Here is a 26,792-nt window from a genome sequence, read left to right as displayed (position 1 = left end):
CTGGAGTTTGCGCTTATATAGATTCAGTTGTAGGTATGGCTTGATTAGAGAGTGTTCCTGCCTTCTCAAGAAAAGCATTGATTATCTTTGCAGTTGCTGGCATGTTCTTGTAATTGCCTTCTTAGGACCTTCACATGGTCAGATTCATTGTTTTCTGAAGCTCTACAGATGCTCAGTTGGCTCTGTAATCTGATAGTATGTCCACTCTGACTCCAAAGAAGTAGAAAAGACCATAACAATTTGTCAACTAGGCCACTATACTTTGCCTGGAAAACTGTCAGGGAACACAGATTATTTTGGTCAGAAAAGGACAAGCTCACAAACCTGGATTTTCTGATACTGAGAAGCCATGCTTTCCACAGGCTAAACTAGGATATAATGTGAAGCCACCACTGAAATTTCCAGTTGTTTTGGTTTCCCCATTATTACTGACACTGCTTTTATTATGCCCTTTGTAGACTCATGTGGAAGTAGACAGCTTATAGAAATTGAAATTATAAATAAAATTAGCAGGGTAACTGATTCCCCACGAAACTATGTGATTGGACAAGTTTTTAGGAAGGAAAATAAAAGGAAAAAATTGTGCCTCTGCCTACCAGCATCCATCGGTATTCATCTGGCTAGCGTCCTGTCAGTGTGTGAGAGAGCTCAGGGCTGAAACAGTATTTGCTATGTGAGCAAGAAGGAGACAGCAAGGAACCTGGGCATGGCTTAGCTCAACTACAGTTGGAACAGATTTCTTTTCAGGTGGGGAGTGAGAGAGTTGAGGGCTGTTTGGAAACTGAAACAGTATTTGCTGTGTGAGCAAGAAGAAGACAATAAGGAGCCTGGGTGTGGCTAAACTGTTCTGTAGGAAAGCTGTTTACTGCTGTGAAGTTGAAACTGAAACTCCTCTCCTGTGCTTGTGTTTTGCATTTGGAAGATATTTCTTTTCAGGTGAGGAGGGGGAGTAGAACTCCTTAGCATCAGAGCTTGCTAATAATAATATAGGAAACACTAATGCTCTGATGTCATTTTGAAAAATCCTTTCTTAGTGAGCACCTAGAAGCCAAGAGGAACATTAGATAGATAGATAGATAGATAGATAGATAGATAGATAGATAGATAGATAGATAGATAGATAGATAGATGGATGGATGGATGGATGGATGGATGGATGGATGGATGGATGGATGGATGGATGGATGGATGGATGGATGGATAAAGGCCCCAATGATACAAGTCACTTGCGGATCCCATTCCTTCTGACCTTGATGCAGAGACTTTTGATATGAATCTGACAACATTCCTAGGCTGTGAGAACATAGATAGCAATGAACAGAGTCCAGAGTTAGCCAGGATAATATGATGGGATTCTTTGACCCTGAGAAGAAAAATGGACAATTCCAAAATATAGCAGAATAAAAACAGACATTGTTGTGGCTGCATATAAGCAGTTAGTCTTCTGTTCATTAATCTAAGACTTAGCAAGAAAATCCACAAAAGTAGAGAGGTTCTGCATTAAATGTACTATGAGAAATGAGTGCCAAGTTACACATGCCCAGTTTTCAAGATTCTGCAACCAACTTCTCGAAAAAAAAGAGCCTACTCTGTACCTTTAAAGTAGGAGACCCCAACCCCTTGGCCGTGGCTAACTACTCGGCCAAAGCCCATTCAGAACCAGACTGCAGTAGCAGCAGGTGAGCACACGTGTGTAGCTCCAATTGCATCAGCAATGGACAAGCACAGATGCAGTTCCATTTGCTCACTGCTCGCACAAACTCTCACATATCCCCTCTACCATCCTGCTGGTCTGCACAGCCAGAAAGATTGGGGACCACTGCTTTAGAGAATCTTGCTTTTTTTGGCTTGATAATGAAGTAAGGTATCCAGCAGAAGAAGATTCCTGATAAGAGCCAACTCCCAGCAGCTGGAGAATAGTGTCATTTAAGCCAATAATGAATAACTAATAGACAAGCTCAAAGATTTTATTAATATGTATCTTGGGGCATGGAGAAGTGCTCTGATAAACTTAGTTTGCATCACTTCCATCTACCTATAATTTGAATAAGGACCTAACTGGGAATCATAAAGCAGAGGAGCTAGGGATTTACTTGTGAATAAAGTGAAAGCTGTAGGAACATATTTCCCATGTTCAATGTGAAATACAAAATTAAAATGCCCAAAGAATTTTATGGCATGAGGAGAGTCATTAGGTACACTTCATGACTGTGTCTTGGAGGATTACACGTAGGTATTTGGAAACCTTCACCTGCTCAATCTCTTGACCTTCTGTTCTCCCTTGGAGTTTTTTTTTTAACCAATGTGTAGGACAGAGCATTTGTTGGTAGAGATTTGGAGTTGCCAACTGTTAGACCATTCAGACATATAATCAAGGTTGCTTTGAAAGACAGTAGGTTGAGATTTTCTGTGGTATTGAATAGTTTTACGTCATCCACGAAGAGGTCGCAGTTGCTTATAAGGTGATCACAAAGGTAATTTATATAGAGTATGAAGAGTGTGGGTCCTAAAACACTGCCTTGGGAGACACCGCTGTTAACTGGAGCAGGGTTTGATATAGCACTCCCTATTTTTACTATTTGTTGCCTTTTTGACAGGAATACAGTAATCCACTTATGAAGGATCCGGAAATGCCATAAGAGTTTAGTTTTAACAGTAGTTTGTCATGTACCACTGAATCAAAGGCTTTGCAGAAGTCTATGTAAATTGCACTTATTGCTTTACCCTGGTCAAGTAAAGCAGTCCATATGTTTTTGCAGTGTAGGAGTTGTAGATTGTAGGATATTTTTTTCCTGAAACCAAATTGTTTTTTGGAGAGTAGGTTGTTTGACTCTAAGTGGAGGGTGATGAATTGGTTAATGATTGATTCCATGACTTTGCACATGACACAACACAATGAGATTGGTCTGTAGTTTTCAATGAGGCTGGGGTCACCTTTTTTGAAGATAGGGATGACCGTAGTTTAGGATCATAGGTTCAGTAAGGAGCTGGTTCTGAATGATATCTCATATAAAATGCTTAGGGGTTCTACTATGGCAGAGGAGAGCTTTTTAAAGAAGTATGCACATAATCCATCGGGGCCAATAGATTGTTGTGGTTATCCAGCAGCAGTTTTGGGTCAGAACATAGATAGGGATGGTTTTAGGTTTTGTAGTGCCTTTTCTATGTTACCTTCTGTAAAGTCAATATGTAGTAAATCATTACAGTTAGTTGTGTATCACTAGGAAATGTGGGGCATGGGCCATTGCTGTTTACAAAGACTGAACTGAAGAATGTGTTGAAGAGGTTGGCCTTAAGAGTTTCATCACTGCAGTCTTTCTCATTTGGTCCTTTTAGGGGTGGGATGGAGTCTTTAAGTTTGGTGTTTACAAAATTGTAGACGGCGTGGGTGGATTTTGTATATAGGAGATATTCCTCTTTCTTGCAGTAATAATTTGTGCATTCGGCCTTTATCTGTTGGCATAAGGTGTTGTATTGGTTTTTAAAGTTTGCTATGTAGCTAGTTTTTTATTTACACCATAGCGTTTTTTTAATTGAAGTTTCCTTATTGTTATGGTTAATTTGTTTTTTTTTATTATTTATTGGGGACACTAATGGTACATATAGTTTAATTACTTTTTCAAGTTCAAGCAAGAATGCATTATAATGGTCTTCTGTAGTATTACAGTTAGAGAGCAGAATGTTCCAATCAAGAGATAATAGGTCAACATCTATGAGATCATAATTGGCTTTTTTGAAGTTGTATTTTGGGGATCTATCATTATGATCTTCTTTGTGAGGGTGTAAATTGAGACAAAAGTCGATCATACTGTGGTCACTATTTGAAAAGGGTTCTTGTATTTGTAGGCCATATATTGAGTTTGGACTGTTGCAGAAGATCAGGTCGGGGCAGTTGTTGAGTCTAGTGTTGTTAGTTACTAATTGATCCAGTCCCAGTGTAGTAATGACATTGTACAGAGTTGCATGTATGGGTTTGGATGTACATTCATTTAGGGTCCAATCTATAAGAGGTAGATTGAGGTCACCAAGGTAAATAAAAGGGTGTGGGCAAGAGGCAGCCCACGTTAGCAGTGAAGTTAGCTTGTTTGCATGAACTATGTCATAATGAGGGCCTCTGTAGCATAGTAAGATGTGGATAGTGGTAATTAAGGACAATTCACAGACAATGGTCTTTGGAAGAGCAAGCTCCTGTGTAATTTGAATCTTTCTTAATTTTCGGGATTTTTTATAGAAGATAGCAACTCCACCTCCTCTACGGATTTCGTGTTCTGACTGACAAACATGATATTCTCTGGATGTGGAATTGGAGTCTGGAAAAGATGCATTCAACCACGTCTCACAGACAAATATAATGTCGAATGTGACCATGCTTAGTAAGATGAAGAATTCATGTGTTTTGTTTGCGAGATTTCTTGCATTGAGTAGTTTGCATTTTAGATATGTAGTAGTGGGTCTGGAGGAAGTAAGGGGCATGCATGCCTAATGTTGGATGTTGGGGTGATGGTTATTGGGATGTAAGTTGAAGGTCTTCCTTTTGATACATTCTGTGCAGTAGTCAATGTATTTAGTATTTCCTTGTTCTTGGAGTCTTTTGAGCTCAGAGCATAGTTCACGGGACCGCACATGTTGCTGTTAGGTTAGGTCAGGGTGAGAATGGAGATTCTTATGATTGGTGTTGCTCTTAGCGAGTGAATTTATAGTGTAAATGAATTTTCATTTGCTTGATTCATTTTTGGAAATGACCCTGCAGAAGCATGGGGCCAATGAGCCGTCACTGTTTTTGAACTCTGGGCCAATGTGGGAAATGTCGAGCATTTCATCAGGGGAGATGGTTGATGCTTGATAGTCACTGATGATGTTGCAGACATTTGTGATGTCATCATTGTCATTGTTGTTCTCTAGACCAAATAAGATGGTGTTGGGACATTTCCGTTCATGCTCAGTGGCTTGTTTTATGAGGATTGGATATCAATTGGCATTTATTTATGACTTTTCCAGAATACAGGGCCCCTGTGATCACCATTTGTGACTTGCCAAGTCGGTTTCTGACAAGCAAACTCAATGGAGGAAGTTTGATTTACTTTATGATCGCATGAATCATTTAACAGCTGCAGTGATTCGCTTTACATCCATGGAGAAAAAGGTCATACAATATGACTCACTTAACAGCCTTGCTTAGCAATGGCTATTAAATGAGGGAGATGGGTGGCTAAGAAGTATAAAATACAAATTAAATAAGTAAATAAATAAATAAATTTGAAATCCTGGTATCAATTGTAATCATAAATTGAGGACTATCTGTATCTGAGTCCTGGTGGCACAGTGGTTAGAATGCAGTATTGCAGGCTAAATCTGTTGACTGCCAACACTTTGATTCTCACTGGTTCAAGGTTGGTTCATTCTTCCACCCTTCCAAGTTTGGTAAAATGAGGACACAGATTATTGGGAGCAGTATGCTGACTCTGAAACTTCTTAGAGAGGGCTGTAAGTGCTACTGCTGTCTGCAATTCTGGGGTGATAAAATTTTGGGTCTAAAACTCCTTAAATAAGGGAAGGAGTAGCATTAAATAAGGGAAGGAGTAGCAATACAGCTCTGCCTAACTCACATATGTACAGGAATTGGGTTTGATAATAGGCCTTGTAGGTCATAACATATTCTAATATGTTATGATAACTGCCATCAGCTTCATCACTGATGTTGAATTTAGACTGCTTGGTGGACTCTTGAATCGTGCAACTGCTTGTCTTTTTATAACTCTAATAAAAAGTTGGGGAGTAATTTATGGCTTTATAGCACAAATACTGTATGCTAGTAGGTGGGCTGATTTATTACGGTCTCTGCTGGAGGCTTCTTTAGCTAAACTATGGTTAAAACAAATCATGGCATAAGCCAATGAATGAATTCACATTGCTAGCAATGTTTGGGCAGCATGGACCTTAGCTATGATGTTGGGAAATTTGGGCACTGGAGTGAAAATATATTTTGGGAATACTGGAGGAGACCATAATAATTATCTGAATAACAAGTTTCTGCACTGTATATCAACTTGAAATGTACTGATACAAATATCTAGGCAGACCCTATTACTCAGCCAATGCTTTGTCCCCATCACAGTTCCATTTGTAAAACAAATTGCAGGTGTCATGTATCTTTCATTCTGTAAGATAATTCACATATAGGCAATCAACAGGCACTGACCAAAAACATTGACCAAAAGATATTTTTTTTCTTTTAGATTTACGGGGCAATCATACTGAGGCTTTTGAAAATAAGAAGGGAGAGGAAAATCAAACTAACAGCACAGCAGCGTCAGTTTCTTGGGCACTTGTGACTCAGCAGTAAGCTAGTAGAGAGTGTGTGTATACTCTCTCTCTCTCTCTCTCTCTCTCTGTGTGTGTGTGTGTGTGTGTGTGTGTGTGTATCTGTATCTCTATATGAGGGGAGAGGTGATAGTTAAAAATGCTGAATTTATAAGCTGACAGCTTGGGTTCAAGACCTGAGTGCCGCCCAGTGGGGTGAGCTCCTTGCTCCAGCTCCTGTCCATCTAGCAGTTTAAAAAGATGCAAATGCAAGTAGATAAATAGGTACCATTTCAGTGAGAAGGTAACAGCATTCTGTGTGCCTTTGGTGTACAGTCATGCTAGCTACATGGTCTTCAGATTACACTGGCTCCCTCAGATAAGAAATGGAAATGAGAACTACTCCTTAGAGTTGGACAATGACTGGACAAAGGAAACCCTCACCTTTATACAGAGGTGGGATTCAAATATTTTAACAACCAGTTTGCCCAGGGTTAGGTTGGCTGTCATAGGAGGCGTGACCCATCCCTGCCCTCCAGCTCTGCCACACATGTGGAATGAGACGCCCGCAATGGCTAACCTGACCCTGGGCAAACGAGTTCTTAAATTACTCACCCCCTACTATCAAAGTGGATCCTGGGCACTGCACTGCAATGGAGAAATGGCAATGGAGTGGCTGGCATGAGGGAAGGAGAAAGCCGCTTTCCTTCTTCCCCTTCCCTTGTGCCGGCCGTTCCGTTGCCTGTTTCTCCATTGCAGCACAGCACCCAGGATCCACTTTGATAGTAGCGGGTGAGTAATTTAATAACTGGTTCGTCTGAACTTGATACGAACCGGCTGAATACCACCACTGCCTTCATATATATAGTGGAAGTAACTATAGTGGGAACAACTATGACTCTCTTAAGGGGGTCACTTTATATGGCCTGAGTGCCTCCTCATGGTGACCAGTGAAGAAGGCATGATAGGAGTCTTTACACCCCTAGTGGCCAAGCCAAGGTCCAGGGCATCCTCTGAACTGCTGGTTTTGCCAAATTAAGAGAAAAAGCACCCTGGTCCCTCTGGATCCAATGGCCACAGCAGTAACAAGGGGAATGCAAGAGGCATAGTTGTTTTCAGACTAGTTGTGTGTGTGTTTGTGTGGGTGCAATGTAATGTTTCCAGATTACCTGAGGAATCAACTCAGTGCCCTCCCCAGTGTTCCAGCTGAGTTGTCATTCCTGTCATTTTTAGCTCCTTTGGACTTTTCAATGATATGCCCTTTTCTGACAAGCCAGCAGAGAGGCTGTCAGCCTCATACATCAAATTGGCTTCCTCAGAATTATTCAGAAATCAAGGTGCCTCTCCCAAAGAAACTGCTCACGAAAGATGAAAGTGAACAGCATTCCTTTTCTTTTCTTTCCTTTTTTTCTTTTCTCCGGCTCCTTTTAAGTTCATGATAATGAGGGCCACTTAATGTATGGCAATGGTTATCTTTGAAATATTCCTTAGTTTGCTGTAAAAGAGGTTTTATTTCATCGTGGTCCTTTCATTCCTGCAAAAGAAGAGGGAGGACGTTTGTTTCTTTTGTATATTTTAAGGAAAGGGAAGTACGGTCATGAAAGAGCTGATGTTAAAGCTTTTAATTTATTTTTAGTGATTTCATTTGGTATTCCCTTACAGTATACCTAAGCTTAGTACAAATCCTATTTTTTTTCCCAATTAAACAAAAGATCATTCCTCCAAAGAGAGTCGTATCCATATGTTTTCTTGTTTATTAGAACCTTGCAGTTTATTAAGACCTCCAGAGATTTTCCAGGTTTTATTTTTACTTCTCTCTTTCACTACCTTTGAGATTTCTGTAACGATCCATTACAAACCCACGTGGACCTGTTCCAAATAATATTACTACTAATTAAATGCCAAGAAGATGGACCTCTAAGGCAACATTAATTGAAAGGTCATTGGGGATAAAGGAAATTTTTATTTAATGATATAGGATATTGAAATCCAACCAATGTCTTAGCCTGTTTATTCTTTAAGGTCACATTATGTCAGGTTTATTATGTAGCACCTATAAGCCATGTTTTCCCACATTGGTACTCTCTAAAATGTATGGAGGGAAAGTAAACTTCTATGCTATGCTGTGCTGTGCTGTGCTGTGCTGTGCTAGCCTAGACTAGCCTAGACTAGCCTAGCCCAGCCTTTCACTGCTGATGGAATCAAAGGGGCATTATAGAGAGGAAGAATCAAGCTTTACATTTTATTAGATTATAGAAATAATAGAAATGATTCAAGCTTCATCAAGTTCACAAGAGCAATGGAAAAACCAGACCAGAAATAAATTCCATATCATTTAATAAATAAACCTGAAGTAAGACACTACCACAATGTAGATGTGCTCTTTTTTTTAAAGGCAAGTATAAAATAGTTAAATATCCATTTATTTCTACCTGTAATATTTGGGTCTTGACTTCCTTCTTGATGATAGAAGAATGGGACAAAGGCACAATTGAGAGAAGATCATTCTTGGCCTGAGAAAAATGTTGCTGTTTTTCCCAATGTGCAAAAATCCTGTCATTCAAAAACATAGTCAGGACCCCAATCAGAATTCAGCTGCTTGGTAGGGATGTTCGAAAGACCTACATTCAGCATCAAACAGGGAAGCAAAACCAACCAGAAGCTTCGAGATAACTGCTGTAAAAATTATAATGTGAAAGCAGCTTCATTGCACCGACTATCTCCTTGAACTTTCATGGCAACCGGCTGTATTGCAGATTCAACTAGTTGAGAGAAGAGATGATACATATGCCTTAGATTTGCATATAGACTTTAAGATTGAAGAACTTAATTATTTTTTAGCTGTGGAAGGGCTAATGAGATAATCCAGGTAATCTTCGAGTTACAATAATTCATTTAGTGACTCTTCCAAGTTACAACAGCACTGGAAAAAGTAACTTATGACAATTTTTCACACTTATGACTACAGCAGAACCCCCATGAGCATGTGATTAAAATGTGGACATTTCGCAAGTGATTTATGATAGTTGCAGTTTTCCGGGGTCATGTGATCACCTTCTGCAACCTTCTGACCAGCAAAGTCAATGGGAAAGCCAGTTAACTTATCAAGTGCAGTGATTCACTTAACAACTGCGGCAAAAAAGTTGTAAAATGGAATAAAATTCACTTAACAATTGTCTTACTTAGCAACCGAAATTTTGGGCTCAATTGTAGTTGTAAGTCGAGGACTATCTGTACATGTAATGCTATAGGTCCCTGATTGACTCTCAGAGAATGGGTATAATAGGAGCCATTATAAATGTATCTTTCAACTTGCCAAATATCTAAAGACAGAAATGTAAGAGAAGAGCAGACAGAGCTGGAGGTGGAGCTAAGCAAGTCATCAACCTAGAAACATTATGTTTCCACAAATGGTCTAAGTTTAGCCACTTTTGAATTCTGTTGACTCTTATGTAGCACTAATTTAGTTTTGAATGTTAGTGGACTAGATTCTTGTGTATAGGCTTGAGCAATAAATCTTAACAGCAACTTAACATATGATCTTCATACCTAACAGAAATGCTGAAACATCAAAGGGAGGTATTTACATATGCAAGATTTGAGCAGCTGGACACAATTGGTTAAATATACAAGATTTAACCAAGTCCCTTATAACAAACATATTTGTATTTGTAGAACTCCAACAATAAAAGATATAATTTATTATTTGATTGTCAACTATATAAGAGAAACTGTATTTTATATATATATATATATATATATGTTTTCTGAGGTTCTCGGGGTATTTGTATGTGGATCTTTGGTTATTCGGGTTCTCTCCGCGTAAGATTCAAAGTATCTAGGCAACGCTTTCGGCGAGGTCCCACTCGCCATCTTCAGGCTGGTGCTTTCGGCTTAGTGCCAGTGCAAGCAGTGTGTGACCGGAGCTGCCATCTCTCTTATATACAAGTGGTGGGGGATGGTGTGCTGGGCTGGTTGGCTGTGCTGCAGCCTCTTGATTGGTTGATGGAGTTGATGTTGGTATAATGGGCTGTGTAATGGCCTTTTGTTGTGAGATATCCTGGATCTTGTGCTGTCATCTCCTGGGTCGTTAGCCTCTTGTGTTTTAACGGCTTGGGTAATGGGTTGTGTGATGGGCTTGTGAGTTCTTTTGTTGTGGTATCCTGGGTCTTGCGTTGTAATCTCCTGGGTCGTTTGTGTTTTGATCTCTTTTCCATTAGCCTCCTGTGTAGTAACAGCTTGGGTAATGGGTTGTGTGATGACCTTGTGAGATTTATTGCTGTGGTATCCTTGGTCTTGTGCTGTGATATCCTGGGTCATTTGCTGTGTTGTGACTTCTTGAGTTCTTGAGGTGTAATTTCTTGAGTTTTCTGATGTGATGTCCTGAGCGGGTGGCTGTGATGTAGCATTTTGGGTTTTTAATATGGCTTTGAGTTTGGGGTCTGGGTCTGTGTTCGTTTGGCTTCGAGTTCGTGGTCGTGCCACATCTTCATGGTGGGGGTCAGTTCGCTTCATGTATGGTTCAGAGGAGTTTGAAGTGGGTAGTGATGCAGCTGCAGTGCGGCTTCTGGTCTGTGGTCGTGTCTCATCTTCTGTGTGGGTGTGAGTCTGATTTTTACGTGGAAGTGTGGTGGTGGCATCTTGTGTGGCCCTCATGGGTGTGGGTCTGGTGTCATTTATCATGTTGGGTACTCGTCTGTTCATGAGGGCGGGTTTCCAAATGGCTGGTAAGCGGAGGTGTCATCTCTTTTATTCATGCTGTGTGGGCGTTTTTCTATCTCTATGGCTTCTCTGATTATTCTGCTGCTGTGGTGTTCAGTTTTGGCGATAGTTCTGGTATTTTTAAGGTCAATCTCATGTCCTGTGGCTTTGAGGTGTTGGACCAGGGAAGAGGTTGGTTCTTCTTTTTGATTGAGTTCTTATGTTCTTCAACGCGTGCACTTATTCTTCTGTTAGTTTGTCCAATGTATGTGGTGAGGCAGGCAGTGCAGGGGATTTCATATACTCCTTGGTTTTCTAACTCGATTTTGTCTTTAGGGTTTCTTAGGATGGTGGATATTTTTCTGTTTGTGCAGAATGCTGTTTTAATGTTGTGTTTTTGGAGGATCTTGCTGATTTTGTCTGTAGTGCCTTTTATATATGGGAGGAGGGCTTTGCCGTTCTCTTGTTCTCTGTCTTGGATTTTGGTTGGGGTTTCTTTTTGGATTAGGTGGGTGATCTTCTTTCTTTGAAATCCATTGGCTGTTAGTATGTTGGTGAGAGTGTTTAGTTCGGTTTTTAGGTGTTGTTCATCAGCTAAGCATTTTGTTCTGGAGATGAGTGTCTCAGCTACGGAATTGATCTGTGCTGGGTGGTGGTGTGAGAGTGCGTGTAGATAGCGGTTTGTATGTGTTTTCTTTTGGTAGATGGTGTGTCCTAGGGAGCCATTGGGTTTTTTGTATACCAAGACATCTAGAAAGGGAAGTTGATTGTTAGCTTCTGTTTCCATGGTGAATTGTATTTTGGGGTGTAGGCTGTTGAGGTGTGTGAGGAAGTTGTTCAGTTTTTCTTTCCCGTGTGGCCAGATTATGAAGGTGTCATCTACGTATCTGAGCCAGAGTTTGGGTTTGTGATCATATTTTTCTAGAGCTTGTGTTTCAAAGTGTTCCATGTAGAGGTTTGCGATGACAGGTGAGAGGGTGATCCCATGGGTGCTCCTTCTATTTGTTTGTATTTTTGTCCATTGTAGGTGAAGTATGTATTGGATAGACAGTGGTTGGTCAGATCTAGGATGTGCTTGGGGGGTTGTATTTGTTTTGGATGGCTGTCAAGGCTTCTTTTATTGGCACTTGGGTGAAGAGGGATATGACATCGAAGCTAACTAGTAGGTCGCTGGGTTGTAAGTTTTGTTTCTTTATGATCTCGATGAACTGGAATGAGTTTCTTACATGTGAGTTGATGGATTCTGCATAGGGCTGTAGTTGTTTGGCGAGAAATTTGGCTAGGTTTTGTAGAGGTGAGCCTATGGAGCTGACTATTGGTCTAAGTGGAGTTCCTTCTTTGTGTATCTTGGGAGACCATAAAGCTTAGGGCATCTGGATGATTTCTCTCTGGGTATGATTCTTTGCTGGATTTCTTCACTGATGGGGAGGCTTTTATTTTGGATCTGGTGGTTTTTTCCAGGTAGGTGGTGGGGTCTGTCTTTAGGGTTTGTATGTGGGGTCTAGGAGTAGGTTGGTTAACTTGGTTTGGTAGTCAGATGTGTTCATAACCACTGTTGCGTTGCCCTTGTCTGCTGGTAGGATTATTATGCTGGTGTCTTCTTTCAGGTTACGTAGTGCAGTTTGTTCTTCTTTGGATAAGTTGCTTTTGGGTGGTTTGCTAGTGCAGAGGATGTTGGTGATTTCGAGTCTGATTCTATTAGCCTCATCAGGGTTGGTTTTGGTCAGGCTGGTTTCAACTCCGCATATGATGGTTTCTGTGGGGATGTGTTTGGGAGCAACAGCAAAGTTGAATCCTTTTGAAAGGACCTTGGTTTCGGCTTCGGTGAGGATCTTGTCTGAGATGTTGTGCACTGTTTGTTTCATGTGTGGCTGTGAGGGGGGAGTTGGTTTCTGGCATTGTTGTAGTTTTCTGAGTTTGTTGGTGTGTGTGTCTGTCTTGAGGGTGGTCTGTGTTTCGGCTCTCCAGACAGCGAGTTGTTTGGATTTGTCCCAAAGTAAGGGGTGAATCTTGTTGCTGAGTCTGAGGTGAAGTGTAAGAAGATCTTTGTTGATTTGGTCTAGGAGAAATCTTTTTGTGTGAAGTTCATTTCTAATTAGGGCCAATTCTGTTCTTTTTAGGATGCGTTTGGTGGCTGCTGTGTTGGTGTGGAATTTCAATTGGAAGCTTGTGGGAATTAGATTTTGATCTCGGCAGTTGCATAGGAATGCGAGGTCACATAAAATGGAAGCTCTTTGGACTTCAAGTTTTTCATAAGTCCTGGTCAGATGGTGGGTTTCCTCCCGTAGAGGTGCAATATTTGTTTTCTGAGGTTCTCGCGGGTATTTGTATGTGGATCTTTGGTTATTCGGGTTCTCTCCGCGTAAGATTCAAAGTATCTAGGCAACGTTTCGGCGAGGTCCCACTCGCCATCTTCAGGCTGGTGCTTTCGGCTTAGTGCCAGTGCAAGCAGTGTGTGACCGGAGCTGCCATCTCTCTCTATATACAAGTGGTGGGGATGGTGTGCTGGGCTGGTTGGCTGTGCTGCAGCCTCTTGATTGGTTGATGGAGTTGATGTTGGTATAATGGGCTGTGTAATGGCCTTTTGTTGTGGAGATATCCTGGATCTTGTGCTGTCATCTCCTGGGTCGTTAGCCTCTTGTGTTTTAACGGCTTGGGTAATGGGTTGTGTGATGGGCTTGTGAGTTCTTTTGTTGTGGTATCCTGGGTCTTGCGTTGTAATCTCCTGGGTCGTTTGTGTTTTGATCTCTTTTCCATTAGCCTCCTGTGTAGTAACAGCTTGGGTAATGGGTTGTGTGATGACCTTGTGAGAGTTATTGCTGTGGTATCCTTGGTCTTGTGCTGTGATATCCTGGGTCATTTGCTGTGTTGTGACTTCTTGAGTTCTTGAGGTGTAATTTCTTGAGTTTTCTGATGTGATGTCCTGAGCAGGTGGCTGTGATGTAGCATTTTGGGTTTTTAATATGGCTTTGAGTTTGGGGTCTGGGTCTGTGTTCGTTTGGCTTCGAGTTCGTGGTCGTGCCACATCTTCATGGTGGGGGTCAGTTCGCTTCATGTATGGTTCAGAGGAGTTTGAAGTGGGTAGTGATGCAGCTGCAGTGCGGCTTCTGGTCTGTGGTCGTGTCTCATCTTCTGTGTGGGTGTGAGTCTGATTTTTACGTGGAAGTGTGGTGGTGGCATCTTGTGTGGCCCTCATGGGTGTGGGTCTGGTGTCATTTATCATGTTGGGTACTCGTCTGTTCATGAGGGCGGGTTTCCAAATGGCTGGTAAGCGGGAGGTGTCATCTCTTTTATTCATGCTGTGTGGGCGTTTTTCTATCTCTATGGCTTCTCTGATTATTCTGCTGCTGTGGTGTTCAGTTTTGGCGATAGTTACTTTGGCTGAACTGGAAAACATGGACTGGAAAATGTGTAAACTTTTGAATATGTACCATGCTTTATATCCACGAAGTGCCAAGAAGAATAGGGGGCAGAGGGCTATTGCAAATCCATCAAACTGTAGAAGAAGAAAAACAAAGTTTGAATGACTATGTGAATCAAAGTACAGAAAAATTGCTGCAGGCTGTGAAAATGGAGAACATTATAAAAACAACAGAAAAAAGGTAGAAAAACAGCTGGATGACAGATTAAATGGATGGAAAACCAAAGCTTTGCATGGACAGCACTTGAAAAACATTGAAGGAAAATGTGATAATAACTTCACATGGGCATGGCTTAAGATGGGAACCATCAAGGTAACTAAGTTGTTACCTGACTTGGATAAGCATTGTTTGTTATAATATAATTTTCCATGTCTAGAGATGGAGCAAATATAAAAGGACTCAAGTATAAATTACATGTAAATGTGTCCTAGATATTTCCAGCTACTCTAAAAACTCCTTTTTTGGCCAACGTATTGTCATTCTTTGAATTCACATGTTGAATTTGATGGGTTTTAATCTTGATTGGGGCATTTTATGATTTAATATGTTGTGTGGAAACTCAGCCTGTTTGGTAGTTTGATTCAATGTATTTTGCAAATGCAGAAACTAGCTTAACTTATTAAAAATTTGGTTGCCTGAACATAGTAACCAGTATTACAGTAGAAAGACAGAAAAATGGCAGAAATCCACCTTTTGGTTTAGCCCCACTTTCAGACATTGGCACTTTTAACCTACACTTGATTTTGGTTACAATCCTAAACCTACTGAACAGAGAATGGGTCTCACTTAAATTGAAAGGAGGTATTGTTTGTTAAATTAGGCAAAGATTATATCATTGATTGCCAATTAAAATTCAACTTTCTCACCTTTGTGACAGCCCCAAGGGAAATTTGCATCTTTATTTTGACAGGAGATGGAAGTATGAGTGGACATCAGTGTTCTTAAATATTTGTTCCCGCTGGAAACACGGACCGGAGTGAAGACTTCAGCTCAGTCTTTTCTGAATGCCACACTCCTTTCCCCCAGAACGGAGCATGCATAGTCCTTCAGATAACTCGGGTGCTTGCGCAGGCGGCCAGATCTTCTAAGTTCTGACGAAGCTGCTGCTGGAAGGAACTTTTCTGCTTGTTGGGCAACTTCTGGTGCCGACGAAGCTGGCGTCTCGGCTTCAGGCATCTCTGGGCGAGGGACAGATGGCTGTTCAGGTAGGCTTGCATTCCTGTCAGATTCGTGGGAAGTTTCTTTGGGCACCGGCGGTTTCTCTGTTGCAGGAACTTGAGGGCCATCTGCAGACGAACTCCAATGCCTTCTAAGTTGATTGATATGGCGGCGCCAGATGCGCCCATCCTGCAGTTGGACCCTGTAAGACTTAGGACCGGTTACTGCCACAATCTGCCCTGGCATCCACAAAGGGTGTCCTGCATAGTTCCAGGCATAGACCTGGTCATTCTTAGCGAACTCCCTTGCCTGGCTATTTGACCCTAGGGGCATGACTGGGGCGTAATGTGGATGGAGTCTGTCTAGGGTGGTCCTCAGACATCTACCCATGAGAAGTTCAGCCGGAGACCTATTAGTGGTGGCACAGGGAGTTGTGTGCTGGGTCAGGAGATACGTAGTGAGCCTAGAGTGCCAATCTATGGGCCCAAACCTTGCCAGGGCCTCCTTAACTGATCTGACTGCCCTTTCAGCCAGGCCATTACTGGCAGGATGGAAAGGAGCTGTAAGTGTGTGCCTTATTCCTAGATTGGCTTGGAAGACCTCAAACTCACAGGAAGTAAACTGGGGGCCATTATCAGACACGATGGTGTCAGGGAGGCCATGGGTAGCGAATATCCTTGATAGATCCTTAGTGACAGCTTCTGAAGTTGTGGTGGTCATCAAGGTCAGTTCTACCCATTTACCCATCACCAGGAATGTACGCCCATGAACAGGGCCAGCCAGATCAATATGCACCCAGGACTAAGGGGCCACAGAATCTTCCCACCTGCCTGGAGTGGATGTAGGTGGAGCAGGTCTGATAGCTTGGCATGGCTGACAAGCATTCACCCAACTTGTAATCTGAGCATCCATGCCTGGCCACCATACATAACTGCGAGCCAGGGCCTTCATCCTGACAATGCCGGGATGCCCCTCATGCAGGACCTTTAAAACTGAGTCTTGCAACTTGGAAGGGATAACTACCCTAGTTCCCCAAAGTAAACAGCCTTGCAAAGAAGATAGTTCTTGCTGGCGAGTTTTGAAAGGCATGAATTCGGGGGCATAAGGAATTGCCAGCCACCCCCTTCCCACTCAGTCAAGAACTTGGGCGATTACCTTGTCCCTGGCAGAGTGGGCAGCGATATCAAGGGCAGTGATGGGGAGTTTGAGATCATTGATCTGGAAAACAGCATTAGTTGGTGCAGGATCCTCCACAGGAACAGGCAGGGGGCAGCAACTAAGAGCATCAGCGTGGCATAGACTCTTGCCAGGTCGATGAACCAGTGTATAGGAATAGGCAGCCAGAAATAAGGTCCACCTGGTCATCCTTGGAGACAAAATCTGAGGAGTTTGTCTTTTGCCTGACAGAAGGCCTAATAGAGGCTTGTGATCCGTGATCAACTCGAAATAGTGTCCATATAGAAACTCATGGAATTTTTTGACAGAAGCAACTGCAGCCAAAGCCTCCTTGTCAATTTGGCTGTAGTTGCGCTCAGCTGGGGAAAAAGTTCTGGAGAAAAAGGCAATGGGTGCCTCAGAACCATTAGGCAGTCTATGACTTAAAACAGCACCTATGCCAAAAGGAGAAGCATCTGCTGCTAAAACTAAAGGTAAATGTTCATTAAATTGGATCAGGACAGCATCGGATGTAAGTAATGATTTGACAGCACAGAAGGCATGGGCTTCCCTAGGTCCCCAGTGCCAGGGGGATTGCTTATCCAAGAGTCTGTGCAGAGGCTCTGCAACGGAAGCTTTATGTGGCAAAAATGAAGCATAAAAGTTAAGAAGTCCTAAAAAGGCCTGGAGCTCAGCTTTGTTAGTTGGTGTGGGTGCCTCGTGAATAGCCCTTACTTTGGATTCGATTGGGTGAATACCAGAGGCGTCAATTCTGTATCCCAAAAATTCTACCTGTGGGATGGCAATAGTGCACTTGTCTTTCTTTAACTTAAGACCATGCTTCCTGAAACGATCGTGGACTCCTCTGACTCTTTGCAGTAACTGAGACTTGTCAGGGGCAGATATTAAAATGTCATCAAAATACAGAATTACGCCCAGTAATCCTTGAAAAAGTCTTTCCATTAAGGATTGGAAAATTCCTGGGTCCACACTTATGCCAAATTGGAGGCGCCTACATTTGAAAGCGCCCCTGTGCGTTACAATAGTTTGTAGTTCAGTGGCTGTGTCATCAACAGGGAACTGTTGATAGGCCTGTGACATGTCTAATTTCACGAAAATGGTTCCTGGCTCAAAAGAATGCAGTAGGTGCTGGATAACATGGACTGGATAAGCGCTGATTTGTAAATATTTATTCAATGACGTCTTGTAATCCGCGCAGATTCTTATCCTACCATCTTTCTTCAGGGGTGTCACTATTGGGGTTTCCCATTTTGCGAAGTCCACAGGCTCTAATACACCCTGTTTAATTAATTTGTCAAGCTCCATGTCTAATTTGGGGCGGATTGCAAAAGGTACCCTTCGAGGCTTTAAATGGATTGGTACTGCCTGAGGGTCCAAGTTGAAAGATATTGGGGTTCCTGAATAACAGCCCAGCCACTTGCTGAACACATCAGCATAGTCATTAAACAAGGTGTCCACTTCAGCATTTGTAATAGAGTGGATTCCGCTTATATGGAGGCCAAGGGCAGGGAACCAGTCTAACCCCAACAGGCTAGGGAGGGCACCATCCACTACCACTAAAGGCAAGTGACCTTTAAAATTTTGAAATTGTACAAAAAACTTGCCTTTTCTGATGACTGGGATGGTTCTGCCTTGGTAGTCGCATAGGGTTAACTGGCAGCCATGAAGCTTCTTCTTAGCCATTCTGGGAAGTAGTTGTTTCAAGGTGCTCCATGAGATTATGGACAGTGCTGAGCCTGTGTCAACCTCCATCCTGGAAGGTTTCCCTTCTATAGAAACAAAAACACTGATTTTGTTAGAGCCTTTGTTAGTCAGCTTGGCTTGGTAGCAGGTAAAACAGTCTTCAACTTGTTTTTGGAAATGTTGGGTTGTCTGAGGCTTTTGGGCAAAAGTCTTTCCTGCTTGACAGATCCTGGCTAAATGACCCTTCCTCTGGCATTTTAGACAAATGGCATTCCTGAACTTGCAGGATGCCCTGAGGTGGTTTCCCCCACAGCTTAGACAAATGGGCTGATGCCGTGGAGGTAGATTGGGGTTTGGCCTGTTTTCCCCTTGACTATTTTTTTGCTGCCTGAGGCGATTTACATCATTAGCCTCTTCATAGCCTTCTTCTGTGGAGGCTTCATCATAGTGGATGACTGAGCTACTCTGGCTAATTGGATTTCCCTGAATTTCTGCTGCTGAAAGTGCTGATAGTTCAGCAGCTTGAGACTCTTCAATTGCTAATTTAAGGGTTAAATCCCCTTTAGCCTATAGATGCCTTTGTAGCCTTAAATCCCTGACTCCACAAACTAGTTGGTCTAATAACATGTCTTCCAGATAGTCTCTAAACCCACAATGCAAGGCAGCTGTTCGTAGAGCAGCCATGTACCCACTAATAGTCTCTCCCTCAGCCTGAATCCGTCTCCTAAAAGCATGACGCCTGGCAATTCGGGATAGCTTAGGGGAATAGTGGTTGGAAAGAATTTCCTGCAATTCTTCCCATGGAACAGTCTTAATTGAACGTGGAGCCAATAATGCCGTAGCAGTGTCAAACACTGTGGCTCCGCAAAAACTTAAAAAGTAGGACTTTTTCCTATGGTCGGAAATGTCAGCAAGGTCTATGGCATCTAGGAAACAGTCAAATCGGTTTCTGTAGGACTCCCATGTTTCCGCTCTCGGTCTGAAAGGTGGGAATGCAGGGTTTGAAGTCATCTCGACTCAGCGGTGCCGGATCTTTCGAGGAAAGTTGAAATTCGCACTCGTGAATAGTGACAGTAGCTCTTAAAGTGACATTCAGCTCGGTCGTGACTTCGGCTCTTTTTGTAGTGACTTCGCTCAGCGATTCTTTGCCCGGTTGCCTCTTATATGTATCCCGCCCTCGTCACCAGTGTTGTAGAGCGGCAGAATAACCTGAGGCAAACACAGAGCGAACTTCAGCTTTTTACTTTATTGTAGCAATAAAGGGTTGCCACGGCTGCCATGCTAACAAGGCAGCCAGCTGGTGGACAACAGCTGATGCCGTTTGACAGCTCCCTTTTATAGCCGGCTGTCAAACGGCATCAACCAATAGGAACGGTCCATGTTCCCACTGGAAACACGGACCGGAGTGAAGACTTCAGCTCAGTCTTTTCCGAACGCCACAAGGTTTGACTAGTAAAATGTCTGCAAGAAAACATCCAAACTCAAAGAACCCCAAGAACCGCTCATTTCAACCCTGAGCTACAAATATTCTCTTTTGTCGATATATTATTAATATATAACTTAATAAAGTCCCCACACTGCCTGTCCTGTCTTGATTAGGATGGTCCTCATCTAATTTGATAGCAGCATAAAGTGTTCACCTCATTCCCATGATGACCCCAGAAAAAGAAGAATTAGCATGAAGAGATGAATTAGTTATAATGGGCTCACTGACTGAAATCAGGCTTCTTAGTAGGAAAGCCTAACTCAAGTAGAAATGTTCCCTGGAACAGAAGTTAAAATTCAAAATGTTGAGAGTTGGAAGAGCCACTCAATCTAACAACCTAACAAGAGCTTAAAGCCTCTGGATTTCAGTCTTTTTATATCCAGGTGCCAATTTTATTATGCATGCTGCTGAAGAGCTTTAACCTTTACATGCTGCAATGCTTTTCAAACTGTGGTTTTCAAAGGGGGATTCCAAAAAAATGTCATTCAACGAAGACCTTTGTCACTGCAAAGCAGGAACTAAAGAAAAAAAAAACCACTAGATACTACTTTACTGTCAATCTTATGAACTGTAGCACAAGCTTATTCAACTTTTATTACTTCAACTTTCGGTTTGCCTCTAGTCCTTTTTTCATAGTTATTCCTAGCTGATCAAAGGGATGTGCTCTCTTATGATGTCATTATCATCTTCTTTTAAAAAAAGATGGCCAGATCTTTCCAGAAATAGTTCAATTTGATTATATTTTTTTAATTTACCTTTTGATCTTATTATATTTCATTAATCTCATTCATATATTTGTTAATGTCATTCTGCTATTTTACTTTAGTTTGTCAATTACTATAATAAAATATTTTCCTTTGATATGTACATTACACCTTCATGTGAATGATCCAGGAAAAATGTTGAGAATAATTCATGTAGGGTCAGCTGGGATGAGATAAAAAGATGTTTGAAATGCCTTGATAATTGAAATGGAAGACTGAAAATTAGGAGAGGAAGTGAGATGGAAACTAATCTGTTACAGGGATGTACAGGTAGTCCAGTACATCCAGTGACTGTTTGAAGTTGCAGTGACACTGAAAAAAGTGACTTATGACCATTTTTCACACTGTTGCAGCATCCCCATGGCCACATGATCAAAAGTTGGACAATTGGCAACCAACATGTATTTATGATGGTTACAGTGTCCCAAAGACATGTGCTCACCTTTTGCAACCTTCTGACAAACAAACTCAATGGGGAAGACAGATTGAATATACAACCATGTTACTAACTTGATCAATTGCAGTGATTTATTTAACAACTGTTGCAAGAAAGGATAAAAAAGGGGCAAAAGTCTCTTAATGACTGCTTTGCTTATCAATGGAAATTTTGGTTGTAAATTGAGGGTTATCTGTATGTGGATGGAAGGAGAGCCATAGGGATTGGCAATTAGGATTGAGATAGAATGGAATGGGATGGGATGGGATGGGATGGGATGGAATAGAATAGAATAGAATAGAATAGAATAGAATAGAATAGAATAGAATAGAATAGAATAGAATAGAATAGAATAGAGGAGTGGAACGGAACAGAACAGAACAGAACAGAACAGAACAGAACAGAACAGAATAGAATAGAATTCTTTATGGCCAAGTATGATTGGACACACAAGTATAAGCCTTCAGTATAAGCATAAGCCTTCAGTGCACATACAAACAACAAAGTGATAAGTCATGGATCATGTTAGGAATGTTAGTTACCTAACAGTTATTTGGGTTGGAAATATATAAACCAGGATAGACATTTTAATACTGTATCTTTAAGGGAATGCTAAAATTGTAATTGGGTGTGGTTCCTCAAATGACCATAAGATGGAGCCAGAAACCTGGGTTGTTTAGTCTCAGTGAGTCCCTCTGTTTCTTCTGTTGGAGAGAGTTGCAGTTCCTCCTAATGACTGTTACTGATCGTTGATGTAAGTCTGTTACTGAACTGTTTTTGATACTGGACTTTGATATTTGGATTATCCCTGAACTGAACACTGACTCATTTACCTGTGAATGACTTGGACTGCTTATCTTGGAATTTGCTTAAACATTTATTGGAAGTAAAAACCTACATTTACTGTACAGTGTATCTGTGTGCTGTGTGTGTGTTATTCTTCCCTACTGTCACTATGTCTCCATGTATGTGCTCATTCTCCTAACGGGGAATTACCTCAACACTGGTTATGGGCCCAGGCCATACCAGGTGTGAATGCATAGTACTGTATACAGACAGCTGTTTACTGTTTAACTGTGGGTTACTATCCTAGTAAAGATAGCACAAGACACTTCAACAAGTCTATCACTGATAACCTGGTTGGATGGTTTATTGGAAGTAAAAACCTACATTTACTGTATAGTGTATCTGTGTGCTGTGTGTGTGTTATTCTTCCCTACTCTCACTATGTCTCCCTGTATGCGCTCATTCTCCTAACGGGGAATTACCTCAACAGATCATAAATCATAGTTACAATTATAAATACAAACTATTGTTAAATCACAAGATACCATTAGGAGACGATAGTAGGAAACATGAGAAACATGAGAAAATGAGAAAGATGAGAATGGTAATAGTAATGCAGTCTATTACATAGGTACATTTCTTTAGTCAAAAGGCTGTGCTCTGTGAGTCAGGTGTTCAGCAGAGTGATGCATGCAATACCCTTTAGTAGCATCTTGAAGGCAGAAGTTGAAACAGTTTATGTCCAGGATGTGAGGGGTCTGTAGATATTTACCTAATTTTACTATGTGTGTAAGAGGCAGAAACCATTTATTTATTTATTTAAAAATGTATTACTTTCAACATAAGGCAATGCACAGTACAATCTACATCAGGCTACAACCAGCCAACAAAAACAGTACAAGAAACAAATAGCAAGTAGGGTCACAAATCATCCCGTCCCAGCAGATCTTGAAAAAAGACCTTCATATACTGGCTGAAGAACAGCCAATATATCAGTGGTAGGAATGATTAAAGGCCTGGAGACAAAACCATTGTCAGCTTTGGAAGCCATATTCCATGCTGCCACATAGCCTGAGAAAGTGGCAGGGGGGGTGATTTCAATTAAGTAGCTCTAAATAGACAAAATAATTTTTTTTTTTTTGTTAGTGGCGCAGGATGAAATAAGGATCTTACTTTTGGATGGATCGTGATTGGGCCATGTGATGTGTTGATGATCAAGGAGAGATGGATTTGTAGGTTGGGAAACTGTAGAAAGCCGAAAACTTTTAGATTCGGGATTCCACAAATATGCCAGGTGTTATTCCAATAAAGGTACTTTTGAGATATGTTTGTCTCGGAGTTACTGATTGGAATGCAGGTTTTCTGGAACCCTGACAAACATATGAATAACAGTTGCAGGATTTGTGTTTGGCTAGTTTAGAGAAAAGAAGGACTAGGAGGAACATGATAGCAATATTCCAGTATTTGAAAGGTTGTCACGAAGAGGAGGGAGTCAACTTATTTTCCAAAGCACCAGAAGGTGGGACAAGAAATAATGGATGGAAACTGATCAAGGAGAGAAGCAACCTGGAATTAAGGAGAAACTTCCTAACAGTGAGGACAATTAACCAGTGGAATGGCTTGCCACCAGAAGTTGTGGGTACTTCATCCCTGGAAGTTTTTAAGAAGATATTGGACAGTTACCTGCTTGAAATGGTATAGGGTAGGGCTGTCAAACTCCTGGCCTATGGGCCAGAGGCATCACACACTGGCCACACCCACTCCCAGTTTAGTGAAGGAGGAAAAGTCCCGATACATCACATGACGCCACTGTGATGACGTGAGTTTGACACCCCTGGTATAGGGTCTTCTGCTTGAGCAGGTGATTGAATTAGAAGACCTCCAAGGTCCCTTTGAATAATTACAAAAAGTGGAATATGAGAAAAACAGACTCATTTTCAGGGGATCCAAAGGCTGTGCAAGAGCACATGGTCTTACATGGATTCCAGTCTCACATGTTCTCTGCAGCCTCCAAAAATTGTGTGAGAATGGGATGGGCTTTTAAAATAGTGGTTGGTTGTCGATAAATGCTGGTGTGTCACCCTATATGTAGCATGTTACCTTTGATATGCATGTCACATTTGCCATCAGTAGCCTATATGGACATGGGGGACAATGTGATTTCAAATTGCAGAAATCACCCTAGAGATGGTGCACTTTTAGGGTACTCTAAAGGAGCATTGCTTCACTGATGAGACTTAAACCATGTTGCTCCTACCAGATAATCTGCTAGATGAGGGAAATGGAATTTAGGTGAGGACAATAAGAAAGATCCACCAGAAAAAGAACATGCATACAAACCTACAAGCAAATATGTAGTCTGATGAGGTTACTCTGTGTGAAAACATTAGCAATGCCTTTAACCTTTTTTAGTAAAGTGTATGGGGCCATTGTAATTCACAGCAAAACTATTTTCTCCTACCCCAGATGGCAAGGTTACATCTTGTTTAAGTTTTAGAAAGTGAGATTTCAGATTAATTATAGCAGAGACTTCTTATTGCTAAGATCAGTTTGAAAGACTTTTATTTTGCAGGTCTTCAAGCAGGAACCAAACAAGCATCTATTTGAGATGGCCTTAGTGTGGGTTTCTATACTGCCAGGCAGAAACATTCTCTTCCATTTATTTTCCCCAACAACTCTAATTTAATTTGATGAAAGAAAATTGGTTTTCAATTGGTCTTCCAAAGGAGGGGCCAGAATCAATATGGCAATGGATGAGCAACACTGAATTTGATGTTCATCCTTTTCCTCTTTTCCTCTTTTTTTTGTTGCTTTTATGTATAAATAGTATAACTTTCCTTTCCTTCATTTTATATAACAACACTATCAACTATACCTATTATTATTGCCTGTCTTCTGAGGGAACTTTACAGTTTAAGTGAAATTGTGTCATTACAATCTAATGTTCTGGCACTTATTTAGTGATAACTGACCAAGGAGGACGAGTGTGAATAGCCTGGTGTTCATTGCATAGGGGTCCCATCTTTGATGGTGTGCAGTCTTCCTGACTTCTCACATTTTTACTGAAGACATCAGAAGGGAATTTCATCCTTTTCTAATTGGTTTATTCAGGAACCAAAACTTCACATCAAAACTTCAAGCTCTCCCAGTTCTTCCCAGGCATTCACAGATCTGTGCTGATATGCATGGTAAGAAGTTTTTATTTATTTTTATTTATTTATTTGATTTGCCAATTGTTTACAAGATAATAAGTATAAATGTATACATAGTTGTGAATACATGAAATGGTTACATATAAGAAAAATAAAAGAATAAGAGAAACAATAGGACAGGGACGGTAGGCACGTTGGTGCGCTTATGCACGCCCCTACAGACCTCTTAGGAAAGGGGTGAGGTCAATAGTAGACAGTCTAAGGTTAAAGTTTTTGGGGTTTGGGGAAGAAACTACAGAGTCGGGTAGAGTATTCCAGACATTGACCACTCTATTGCTGAAGTCGTATTTCCTGCAATCAAGTTTGGTGCGGTTTACTTTGAGTTTGTATCTATTGTGTGCTCTTGTGTTGTTATGGTTGAAGCTGAAGTATTCATTGACAGGTAGGACATTGCAATGTATGATTTTGTATACCATGCTTAAGTCAGACCGAAGACGGCGTAATTCAAGGTTTTCTAGTTCTAGAATTTCAAGTCTGGTGGCATAAGGTATTCTACAGCGAGTAGAGGAGTGGAGAACTCTTCTTGTGAAATATTTCTGGACTTTCTCAATTGTGCTAATATCAGATACGTAGTGTGGGTTCCAGACTGATGAACTGTATTCGAGTATTGGTCTAGCAAATGTTTTGTATGCTCTGGTTAGTAGTGTGATATTACCAGAGAAAAAGCTACGTAGGATTAGGTTAACAACTCTTAATGCCTTTTTGGCTATGTAGTTGCAGTGTGCTCTAGCACTTAGATCATTAGAGGTGAGTATTCCAAGGTCCTTTACAGAGCTTGGGTCATCAACAAGATCTTGACTATTCAGCTTGTATTTTATTTTCTGATTTTTTTGCCAATATGTAAGACAGAGCATTTATTTGTTGAGATTTGAAGTTGCCATTTGTTTGACCATTCGGATACATAGTCAAGATCTTTTGTAGGGTAGCAGTATTGTCTGTGGTATTGAACAGCTTTACATCATCAGCGAAGAGAACGCAATTGCTCTTAATATGATCACAGAGGTCGTTTATGTAGAGTATGAAGAGAGTTGGTCCTAGAACACTGCCTTGGGGAACACCACTATTGACAGGTACTGGATTTGATAGGACGCTCCCGATTTTGACCATTTGTTGTCTGTTTGACAGGAATGCTTCTATCCAGTTATTCAGTTGTCCAGAGATACCATAGGATTTTATTTTTAGGAGTAGTTTGTCGTGTACCACTGAATCAAAGGCTTTACAGAAGTCTATGTAGATTGCGTCTATTGTTTTGCCCTGGTCGAGTTGTGTCGTCCATATGTTTTTGCAGTGTAAGAGTTGCAGATTACAGGATAGTTTTTCCTGAAACCAAATTGTTTATTGGAGAGTAGGTTATTTGTCTCTAAGTGAAGGATGATGGATTGGTTAATAATTGATTCCATGACTTTACAGGTGACGCAGCATAAGGAGATTGGCCTGTAGTTTTCAACTAGGCTTGGGTCTCCCTTTTTGAAGATGGGGATGACTGTGGCTTGTGACCATAGGTTAGGCAAGGAGCTGGTTCTGAAAGATTTTTCAAAGATTATGCTTAGAGGTTTGGCTATGGCAGTGGATAGCTTTCTTAAGAAGTAGGCACATATTCCATCCGGTCCAATAGATAGAGATGGTTTGAGGTTGCGTATTGCTTTTCAACATTGTCTTCTGTGAAAT

The 26,792-nt window shown here is 41.3% G+C and overlaps 1 protein-coding gene across 1 annotated transcript; it reads right to left on the bottom strand.

Moving 5' to 3' along the window:
• Window positions 1-3,491: 3,491 nt before the first annotated feature.
• Window positions 3,492-15,914, bottom strand: LOC148129877 (uncharacterized). The gene is given in 4 exon segments (XM_087970390.1): window positions 3,492-3,581; window positions 3,583-4,310; window positions 5,607-5,757; window positions 15,561-15,914. Coding segments are annotated over 4 exon segments (1,323 nt in total).
• Window positions 15,915-26,792: the final 10,878 nt, after the last annotated feature.

The sequence above is a fragment of the Notechis scutatus genome, chromosome 8 (assembly GCF_049901735.1).
Source record: "Notechis scutatus isolate UNSWTSFEM ecotype Mainland chromosome 8, rNotScu1.2, whole genome shotgun sequence".
Taxonomy (NCBI): Eukaryota; Metazoa; Chordata; class Lepidosauria; order Squamata; family Elapidae; genus Notechis; species Notechis scutatus.
This window is presented reverse-complemented; position numbering and strand designations above follow the sequence as displayed.